The 12,005-nt window shown below is 39.2% G+C and overlaps 1 protein-coding gene across 1 annotated transcript in view; it reads right to left on the bottom strand.

The window, feature by feature from the left end:
* Positions 1-1,407: 1,407 nt before the first annotated feature.
* Positions 1,408-12,005, bottom strand: part of atrnl1b (attractin-like 1b) — a 70,520-nt gene continuing 59,922 nt past the window's right edge. The window contains exons 27-29 of the mRNA XM_080873723.1: positions 11,551-11,658; positions 4,868-4,982; positions 1,408-3,512 (exon numbers count right to left, since the gene is read on the bottom strand). Coding sequence (XP_080729849.1) covers positions 3,388-3,512; positions 4,868-4,982; positions 11,551-11,658 — 348 coding nt within the window. The 3' untranslated portion in view covers positions 1,408-3,387. The remainder of the gene's footprint in view (positions 3,513-4,867; positions 4,983-11,550; positions 11,659-12,005) is intronic.

Here is a 12,005-nt window from a genome sequence, read left to right on the forward strand (position 1 = left end):
AACGAGAGTTATTTGCATTTAGATGTTTTTTTGTCTGCTTTGTCATTTTTTCAGAAAATATATGTGAGGAAAAATGTTAATGAGAGTGAATAATTAGCAAAAAAAACAAACATGTTTTAACTACATATTTGTCTTTTAAGGCCTTAAACTATTACCGGGTATTTAAATACAACCTCAGATGAACGACACATGACAGTAACAGAAAAGAAGCCAAAATGGAAAAGCAATATGGAAAAACAAAGTATACCCCAGGAGTTTTTAACTTGTAGAACTTAAGGTTTTCTGTGCACTTTCAGTCTCCCACGCACTCTTCTTTCCATTTATTTAATTAATTGACGTTTGAGGGCATTTATTGTTCTTATTCTTTTGTTTTTCTTTTTTTTTCTCAGAAATCCTGTTGAAGATTGCCTGGTGTGCTCAGGACTGTCCTGTTGCAGGAGTCAAATTCAGCTTTAGCTGTCAAAAAATATGACTTCAGATCCAGAGGAATTTGTCTCAATCAACTCAAGTTACCCACGTCCTGTGGCTGCAAAACAAGCCCAAATCATCACCCCTCTGCCACCGTGCTTGACAGTTGTCTTCAGGTGTTTGGTTTTTGTTGAACGTCTCACTGTCTTGTTTGTCTAAAGCAGGGGTGGGGGAACTCCAGGCCTCAAGGGTCGGTGTCCTGCAGGTTTTAGATCTGCACTTGAGCCAACACAGCTGTTTTAAATGACTAAATTATTTCCTCAACATGTATTAAAGTTACCAGAGGCCTGGTAATGAACTAATTATTTGATTCAGGTGTGGTGACCCAGGGTGATATCTAAAACCTGCATTACACTGGCCCTTGAGGCCTGGAGATATAAATCTTGAACTTAAGATATTAAAGTTAAACAGCTTGACCTCTGAGGAGAATTTGCTGGCATAGTCGACTTCCAGGAAGATTGTCAACTGAATGAATTCTGTTCTTAATGTAGATTGATGGACTTCAAATTGTTTGGAAATGGCCTTCTGATCCTTCCCAGATTGATGAACAGTTCACTGCTGATGACTTTCTTCCTTGGCATTGTATTACCACAGACACACCTGCAAAGTGCCAAAACGTGTGCTTTGATCGAGGTGTTCACACTTGTTGATGATCAGTTAATTAACGTGCATTTGATTAGCAGCACCTGGCTCCTATTTACCCTCTTAATTCACACGGAAGAAATCAGTGCGTACTTAGTTTGTCCACACCCTGCTTCTGGAGTGCTTAGACTTATTTTTTGTGAAATAAATAATGACACACACTAATGTGTCACGTTGTTGTACATCTGTGTCATATTTACCGAATTTTACAACCTGCTGAGGACCAGATGATATGTAAAACCTAAGAATTTTAAAAAAGGCTTAAAAAAAAGTTAAAAGACTTTACCACACAAAAGATTTCAAGGTCTGTTTTTATTATTTATTTATTTTCTGGCATGTTGTCCATCCTTAAAATACACTGAAGAATACTGATATGCAGTTTCTCATCTTTTCTTTTTTCATTTTTTCCTCCTTCACGGTACAGTGAGACCCTGATTCCTGTGTAATGACACCAGTATAGGAATACTCTACAAACACAAAATTAAAACACAATAGCTGGCATACCACCATAACGTAATGCATCGTCGTAACCACTTTGTAACAAAAAGCAAGAGAATGCCCGTACAGTCTTCAAAGATGCACAATTCAAAAAGGGTTGACATTAAAACAACTGATTTAAGTCAACAATGAAAATCGAGTTAAATGCGCTATTACACAGGAATCTGTTAAATATCAAAACAAATTATTAACGGAAATGCTCTTTACACAAGTGTAGCAAAAGACAATTTATCATAGATATAATATTATCAGGTGACAAGGCCTAAAATAAATGATAACCGCTCTGTCGTTCAGTCATAAAAAACTTGACAAAAACACACAAACTGTCAAGGGATAAGAGTGACAAAGACTCACATTTGTTCCAACAAGACACTGTACAGCTCAGGGTGGATTTGGGGCTAAAACACTCGACAGCTTTGAAAACTCTGCAGATCAACATTTCCCCGCCGGTTCGTGGAAAGCCAAGGCATTATAAAAAGGTAACATAACCCATTGCACTGAAGGACTGAAATAAAGTCATAGCTTTAGAGGACTACTTAGAAATAAAACAAACAAACTAGTAAACAGCCAGAGGAGCTTAATGTCCCTGGTCCAAGTTTATAAAGTAGGCATCTTTCTCCAACAGTACATGACATCCACCCACCTCATCGGTCGAGGACGAGCTCAGGAGCAAAGTTGCACAGCAAAACGATACAGTTACAAACTGTAGTAAAGAATGAGTCAAGATCTCAGTTTTCTTCTGCGTTATCGTACTTCTTCAAAGGAGACTACACCGAAGAAGAAGAAAATATATATATATTACAAATGAAACAAAAAGTTTTGGAGATTTCCATGTTTTAGTTGGATGGTGGGTGATTCGTCCGTGCCTCCTCCAGTATGTGGTCACCTACATGCTGGTGGTGGTGGTAGTTGCAGTGATATCTCGGCAGTATCTGTACGTGTATTCCACTAAAAATACAGACTTTAGCCTAGCTGCGTGGATGACACTTATGTACAGGAGATGCTAAAGATCATTAATGGTGAGCGATGAAGTGGTATGACAAAATGCTCTAGTTGTTAAAATGCTATCACGTGGTTGAAGGATGGTAAATCGCACAAAGCTTTCCCCAGAAAAAGGCATAATGAGTTCAGTCCATAGCAAAGGCTGAGTTAAGAGCTATGTCATACAAACTAAATGCTTTAGCACCGTTTAATACCACTTGTTGGCAAGCAAAAAAGAAAAAAAAGAAAGAAAAAATAGGGCGGGACAAACATCGCATAATATACTGGATCCCTAACCAGCCATTTTCAATCATTTGTTGCATTTCCTAAGTGGTGTCAGAGAAATCTGTTTACTTTGATACAACCTAACATATAGACACCTTTGCTTTTTCCTTCATGCTGAGCAAATTTGTGGTCTCCCAAAGTCTTTAAGCCTAAAGCTTCAACTGTTTCACAATCTCCTCATTCATTTGTCTGTCATACTCTGTAGTAGCCGCTGAGCCGTCAGGTGTCTGCTTAATGCACGCCACTGGCTGCCAAAGCTAAAGGGAGAGTCCAGGATCCAGGAGAAGGATTTCGGAGTTTGGCGTATGCAGGATAGAGCAAAAAGGGCAAAAAAAGGTAACACAGGTTGTGCTCTTGGAACGTGGAAACTTCTGTGGTAGCAGCTAAGTGAAATCTCGTACATGTAGTCATGCCGTGTCTCTGCAAAGGCTTCCAACTGGGATCTGTGACATGTTGGAACAATATAATGTCAGATGGTGTAAATCGGGGCCCAGCAGATAAAGTTTTTGCGACTCAGACGCAGGTCCCTTGGTGTGCTGGAGGAAGGGCTTTTCGGTTCTTTATGGCCAAAGACTTCTCCTTAAAATCTGACGCTTTCTGCTGTGAAACGTCTATCAGTGCACTCGCTACAATGAGTCCTGAGGAGGAGAAAGAAAAAGAACAACATGAGGGTGAGAACTCCCACAAATTCATTTGTTCGGTTAAACAATTTCATAGATATTTTTATGGATATGTGGCATTTCAACCAGTAAATGCAGGATTTCTTTACTTTGGTTGACAGTGAGACAATTTCACTTGTTATGGCAATGAAGGAGCAAGTTCTAGGATTTTTCTCCTAAAGATTGAAGAACTAAAGATGACTTAATTTTAACTACTTTCCCCTTCAAACTGACCTTTTTTTTTTAGATTGATCCTGATCCTGACCACATGCACTTTCACATTTGAGGCAGTGTGGCCTACATTGTTTTGTTTTTAGGTTGCTTTTAAGATTTTGCCATGGCTTACTTTAGTGCCATGTAGATCGACGCTCAATATCAAAGCTGGACCCTGAAGTTGATGTTTACTCTCTGCACAGGCTTATGGTCTATTATAAATTGTGCAAGTGGCCACAACAGGTCTACTGCTTTACAGACCACTGAGGAGGACATTTGAGGACATGTCACCTGACCAGATAATATGTTCATAAACTTAAATGATTAAAATAGACATAGTTGTGTGTAACCAACGGGCCCCAAATCTCATAAGTTCAAACTCACCAAGCATCAGAATGGGGAAGCAAGGTTTAAGTGACTGTGAATGTGGTGTGGCTGTTAGTGCTAGATGGCAGACATAAACCCACACAACCATCTCTAGGATTTTACAGAGAATGGCCCAAAAAAAGAGAAGATAACCAGTGAGCGGCAGTTCTCTTGGCAAAAATCTATTGTTGATGTCAGAGGTCAGCTTTGAAATAGCAGGAAGGCAGGGTAATTCAAATAACCCCTCGTTACAACAAAGGTATACAGAAAAGCATCTCTAAACCCACTGATCCTTAAAGCCAGTGGGCTACAGCAGCAGAAGACCACACCAGGTGCCGCTCCTGTTAGCTAACAACAGAAAGCTGAGGCTACATTTTGTAAGGACCAAAATTTAACAACAGAATATTGAGAACAAATTATTTATTCTGGTGAGTCTTGATTTCTGCTGCAAAATTTACATTGTAGGGTCTGAGTTCGGCATAAACAACATGAAAGCATGGAGCCACCCTGCTCTCTATCAAAGTTCAGGCTGGTAGCTGCGATGTTAAGGTAGAAAGCAGAAGGCCATCTAACTCTGTCCTAGTGAGGTGTGCCTCAAAAAATGAAATAAAATGAAAAAACAAAATGTAAACTTTCATTACTCAGAGAACCTTGTAAATGTAGTCTTTCCCACATAACCCTCATGACCCTTATGCCACAGCAGGGTTAATACATTTAACCATAAGACAAAAAGATGGTTACAGTTTTGTAGTTACCTGACTGTCCCGGTGGAGGTAAGCCTGAAGGCCCAGAGGGCAGGCGCATGAGGACAGTCAACACAGCTGCTTTTCCTCCTGAACACGGTTCCATTGCAACAGGTTTAGGTGCACCCTGAAGAAAAGCGACGGTAAAATAGAAAAGATTTTATGACTTGCTCTGGAAATAAAGTTGTTTATATTTATGTGAAAAATACTGCAGTGTGAAAAGCACACAGTAAATACTGCCTTAAGAAAAGAAAGCAAGACAAAAGTACTTCACTGCTTTTAACAATAACCCAGCACCTGTGGATTGGTATAGCCCTGCTTTATCAACTATCAACAAAGTATCGATGTGTCTTACTAGTCCTTCTTTCCCTGCAGTTACACATGTGATGTTGAATTTTCTTTGTTGGGAGCAGCAGACCAAAAATCACTCATATCAGCTGCTGGAGTTGCCCCACTTAAGACAACACACCCTCCCTTCCCTCCTCCTGAGACAAATGCTTTGATTGGTCACACAACAAAAAACACTTGTGTCTCTGTCAGACAGTCAAAGTGTGGAGGCAATGACCTACCCTCGGACTTAGTGGCCAAAAACTGCCCGTCTCGAGTGTGAAAAACATGTCATCCTGATAATGAATGTCAAGGGTTTCACAGCATGTTTTGGATGAGAGGATAGAAATTGTGGAATAATAACATGTCTGAATGGAATTGACTTTTTCTTTTTTTATTTCTGTGTTGGCTGAATTTAAAATGGAAATGAGAGAGGCAGCAGAGGCAGGATTAAAAAAAAAAACAGGTCTGCATAAGCACACCCATTAAAACGTGAAAATCACGAGGCAGACTCGGTAATTTGTTTAAATGTATTCCACTGCAATCTGCCGTATATTTCACCCTGCGAAAACAAAAACACAAACACAAACACTGACGCTTTGGGTATTTTTAAAGCCGCATTGACTCCAAATACCTAATATACACAGTGAGTTAAGAGCAAAAGATTCAGGAAGTACATATCTTATTAGTTTTAGCTGCCAAATGGTAAAAAATATATGTTTCAGCATATTTGAGTGTAATTCAGGGCCACACAGTCTTGTTTCCTATGAAGCCTGCAGTGTAATTTTTAATGCAGTAATTAAGCTTGCCATTTGAAATGCAATGATTCACAACTGCTCTTGTGTAATGGCGCAGCTATATCCATGTTAGGCACAACTTCCTAGTCTCAAATTGGCCCCTCTTTTGTGACATGCTATCCTGCTGTTAGCAGCTTGTAGTCATAAATGGATGGTCAATTCCATACATAGGTAAGCTGTGTTGCTGAAACAATGCTCAATGCACACTAATGTGCACAAAGCCAAGAAAATATACACCACACCACTGCACCACCAAAACCAGGAATAGTCTGTGACACAAACTGTAATGGAGCCATATGTGGAGCCCTACCATTTGAACATTGTGTCAAAACTAAGAAAGAAAAACACCTGGTTTCCTACTCAATGTTGATTTAAAGCGACACTAATCTTTCATTTTTAAAGCCAATTTGCTTGCAAAGGCGACTCCCTGGAAGAACGACCCAGGATCAGTCCAGCTAGCCTCAAGTATCATCAATATCTAGTACTCTGAATAAGCTGCACCCTTCAAGAGCACAACATGAAAGAGTCGTGCTACATATACTCGAAACATTTTTCCATATTGTAGGCTGACTTACGGTTCGTTTACGTGCATTGTTACACAATCCAATTAGGCTACATGGTCGGAACACAATATTCTCATGCATCTGATCAGGCACATTCACCATCAAGAGGGTAATATTAAAACTACGACTGACATTAGAGGGTAATTAAATTGCCAGCCATTTCATGACCATTCAAGTGATCCTGCTAATGAATAGCTGCATAAGCTGCATTCATATAAAGGAGTTCATTTATTCCATGTTGATTTTTGACGATTTGTGAGATACACATATATGGACCGCTGGGTGACACATCAGCTAAAATTGAGACTCGGAATCATCAGCACTGCTCAGCAGCAAAAGCAGAAGAACTAAAGATGAATTTGTCAAATTTAAAAGGAATGATCGACTACGTTTAGGCACGTATGGCTTTGATGACAGATCGCTAAAATGCTTTTATCTTCACAACTTTGGTCAGCTGCTGGTTAGATTGTTAAAACTCTTAATGGCCTCAACATCATTTGGGATTAACAGTTTATATGAAATCCCCTTAGGAGGTCCCCCCTATCTTTTAATTATTGATCCAGAATCTAATGCCACCCTTAGGTAAACTCCAAATCTAAGCTCTTGTTTGTGTTTAGTGCAGATTACCATTAGAAAGTAAACTATTTTACTTTTACAGAAATTTCCATTTGGTAGATGTGCCACTTGCTTATGCGCCCAGTTTGCTTTGCTGACATCGTTACCATGTACATCAACAATTTGATGGCTTCAGTTTGGTAAGCAAATATTTGTAGCCATCTGTAACTCTCCCCCAAACTGCAACACCAGCTCTGTTACAAGTGAACCATAAATTACACATTTTGGTTTGTGTAAGGCAGCAGGAAAGTTAAACCACTTTCTTTTGGCTCTCCCTCACTTCATTTAAATGCTTACGTTGCTCTGAGAAAAACAGACACATTCCTCCAGTGAAGAGGAAACTCAAATAAAGCTATTAATAAGTCATTTCCTTCAAGCTTAGTCGTAGGGTTGCCTTTTTAAATGGTCTAAAACTAGACAACTTTTAGATCTTCCAAAGATCTGAAAATAACACTTTTAGAATAAGTAGTGTATTCTAGTCATTCACAACCATCCACAAGCACATAAACATCCATACACAAATGCAAAACACAAAAACAACACACAATGTATCTCCTTTCCTTTCGCCACTGACAGGTGTCATCCATCATACTAGCTGTTCGTTAGTGGCTCCATATGTTGACTGCCCGGCCATAGTGAATATAGAGGCTGTGGTCTGCAGTGTTTGGGCACGAATCGCTCTGTCTAACAGCTGCTGACATCTTGGTCGCTAAAAGCCATGTCCATCTCGGGAGTTTAAACTAACCAAATGGAATAAAATGGCACAAAGGCTGTTATAATTTTCGCTCTCAGACCAGCTGGAGGGTCTGTAAGTAGTGACTGAGACATGCTACTAACTAATTCAGTGAGATCAATGCAGACGGTGCAGTTAAAGGATAAGGTCTTTTGTGTTCATGTTTTTTCCCCCTTTGTAAACTGCATTGGCTTCAGTGTGGATATGATATTCAAAAACCTGTTCTATGCTTTACTGCGTTAAAGCAGCGGGTCTGGGCTGGTGAAACAAATACAAAGCACAGCAACTGTGTCCTCTCTGACATCAAAAAATATTTCCAATAGCTAAGTGGCTCCAGATGCTGACCAATTAACCTTTAGAAAAGAGAAATAGGCTGGTTTGATATGTTTCACCTTCAGTTGGTGCCAAGTCATGTAATTGAGCTGTAAGTGGTCCACCGTAAGTATTTAGACACTTGGAACCACAGAGATTTAATTTTGTAAACATTTTTTCAACACAATACTTCCATGTACACAGATAAGATGCAGACATAGTGGCTTAACACAAATCATTTCAATAAATGGACGCTTAAAATTTTTTAAATTATTATTGTATTAACAAATGAATAAGAAATGTTATGTTTTAGCAAGCTTTTTAATGCAAAATACACCAACTTAGTCAATAAATAAATAACCGGTGGTTGACCAGTGCATTTGTCTGCATTCATTAAAAGATTACATATAGTTGCGGTGACCAACTGGTGTCCAGTAGCTGACCACTTTCGATCGTTGGCTGGTGGAAGACAACCTCTTAAACGGACTTCAACTAGGACTGCAATCACTCTCAGACAGATTGGTGAAGCTATAATTTATTAGACCTTTTGTCAACACATTGCATTCAATCCGAGTCCGTCTGCACTGATGAGCACAAGTCAATTGTAACATGCATCTTTGGGAACTCCACTCAACTAGTTATAGTCTTAAATATACTTGTATATCTATATGTATAAGTATACTTGTATAAAAGGTTGGCAAATACTAAGTCTACATCACTATCTGTGGAAGAATTTCTACATTTCTGCTGCAGTTCTGACTGGACTCTGAATGTAAGTAGTTATCATGAAGTTCTGTGGAATCTGAATTTTATATAAAGACGATTTATCCCTATTAATCACCGCATTACAAGAAAAAGATTGCATGTAATTGCTAACTTGACCCCATTCAATCTCAAACTGAGAGCACTGCCAACTTGACGCAGCAGAATCGATTTGAAGATGGCAGCTGACTGAGCGTGTGCAGACCCGACCGCTGTCTTCAAAGTAACCATTTCAAAGACTGAAAATTCATTGCACGCAGTCGCAATAACTTTGGCTGTGGTGCAATCCCAAACTACTCTTTTATCTCTTGTGACTGTAGCATAAGGAAATGTGACCACAACAGCACTGCATTCTTTTTTCCAGCTGTTGCCTTTACTGGAAAATAAACAGATGCAGGAAAGAGAAGGGAGTATAACCCGGTCAGCTCAAGGTTAGTTGGGGTTACACCAAGAATATCAAAATGTGGTAAATTTAGACCCTTTATATAAGTAAAGTAAATGAAAGATCAGTTTTATGTGCACAAGTATGTGGTTATAAAAGTATAACAGGGAACAAAGCCAACTTCAATAAAGGCCATATGGACATCTAGGTGAAGGATTCAAAGTCCCATATTTAAAGGTCAATTCTGCATCTTGACAGGGTTGAGAAACAGGAGACTGACGATCTATTTTTTTTTCCAGTTATCATTTTCAAAACAGCTTGCAATATTTTTTTACAGCAATATTCTCCAGTGACTCCTCTTTACTGTGCCGCATAACAAGAACATCATCTTTGATTTTTTTTTTGCGCAGGAGTGGGAGGAACAGCACTGCAATAAATTACTGAACGACAGATGGACACGTGTCCCACTGTCAAGTACGTAATTAACATTTTACCTGAATCAAGGCAGAGCACCGGCTTCCAACGCCACTCAAATTTAGGGTGTACCGTACCGCTTTACAAGTGCAACAATATAGTGCACTCAGACAGCTAAGAAGCATTGTTTTCCTCCTGTTTTGCTCTTTACATTGCCCTTCACAATACCATAATGCACAGTGAGCACCACTCAGCGGTACACTAATAGCTAATGTAGTGCCTCTTCGCCGGTTGCCACAGTGATTTTATTTCTCTCAGCTCCGAGTGACACAGGGCTTGTTCCTAGATGAGGAATCGGCCCTTTGTTGCTATGATGACGACGTACCTCTGCGTAGAACTTTAAACGATGCTTTTACTCCACATGGCATAGAGCCCCGCACTGTACTCAGTGCCAGCCTACCCCTCTACTTTCTATCTGTATGGGAGGAATAGATAAGAGTGGAGCAACTGGGGGCTACAGAATAATTCACACCAAAGGTATATGAGCATCCAAGCTAAACAAATTATCAATCACATTTCGAATGCAGAGGCACCATTTGGCATATTTCCAGTAAACAACCAAAGAGGATAAATTAGGCAAAAATGGAAACGGAGTAAAATACACCCGGTGGGCCATGAAATTATGAAATGTTCCAAAAACAGTCCCGATGTCATCATTTTAATATCAGAGCGAGCAATTTCCTGTGACGCTTTTAAAAGAAGTGGCCATTGCTTCTAGCTAGACGATTAAAACCACCATACAAATAATTTGAAACATATAATAGATGCTTTAAAAAAATATTAAAAAGAAAACATTGATTGGAAAATGATTGTAGAGGGCAACACAAATAAACAAGAGGCATGGAGAGAAAGGGTCACAACGGGCACATTTCTTATTGACTGGACGACTGAATAAAAGGTTGAAATATTTTGTGTTGATGGCACGAGATGGCTGAAAATGGCACAATAACCCCTAATTATGCAGCAATAATAACTGCCATACTCTACATGTCAGTATATGCACTAACAAAAAAGTGCTTGCTTTTATTTGATGTTAGTACAAATATAACTAAATGGAAATAACACAGTCTCAGTTTGAGGCTTGTGTCAAAACTGAAGGTTCTTCGAGATAATGGATTTTATAAACAGGGAATTTCAATAATCACAATGAAAGAAATTCATAAAGAATTCACTGTCAACCATCGCTATGTAAGATTTTTCCCAAGATGCTTCTGGAATAGAGTAATGAAAACGCAAATGTGCATCAAGAGTATTATTCTTAGTTTTCATATGTTTAATATTGGAGACTAAACCCAACAGTCAAATTAATCCGTATTTAATATATGCTGAGCCTAGCTATAGCTCCTCAGTTCAAGCCCTGAGTGAAACAAACCACTTTCTTCACAAAACCCATAAAGCTAACCTTCTTGACAGTGGCAGTGTCTCACAAACAGAAGGTTTGGACAGGTTTCTGTGCCTGGATGTCTGTTTTTAATGACGTCACACAGAGCAAAGACTAGGAGAAACTGTCTGAAATGCAGCGTTTAGAGCAGCTTGAAGCCTCACATGGATTACTTGTACACATGCTGGCATTTGTATTTAAATAGTTAGTCATAATTAACAAGAGTCTCTACAGCTGCAACGATATAACTAAGAGAAAATAATGAACAGCATAATAAGTTCCCGTTAACTTTACCGTCACAAATGTGATTATCTGTATGTGCACATGTAAGCGAGTGAGTAAGACTCACGTCAAGCACAGGCTGCAACACTTCTGTTACTTCTCCTCTGGCTTCCAATGAGACGTCGACTGAGGCAAAAGGACGACTGGCCATCTGCTGACGCTCTCTCATCAGTTGCTGTAATATCAAACACAGATGACAGATAAGCAAAACACAGGGCATACTCTCATACAACAATATCAACAGGGAAAAGCTTTTGGGGCTTTGTGATTGACTACATATAAAGACATAAACAGTACATATTTCAAACACATAATTTACACCAAAACGTAAAAACCCTGAAAGTATAATCATTTTAAGAGTCAGCCCATAAAAGTCACCCCAAATCAATATGAAGGCGATGGTTTGTGTGTGGGTAAAATCTATAGACACAGTAACTGTATTGTTTTTGTTTTTTTAACATACATGTTATAGAACTAAACTTTACAGCAGCGGTCCCCAACCCCCGGGCCTCAAACCGGTAC

Source organism: Rhamphochromis sp. 'chilingali' (genome assembly GCF_963969265.1).
Source record: "Rhamphochromis sp. 'chilingali' genome assembly, chromosome: 22".
Classification (NCBI taxonomy): Eukaryota; Metazoa; Chordata; class Actinopteri; order Cichliformes; family Cichlidae; genus Rhamphochromis; species Rhamphochromis sp. 'chilingali'.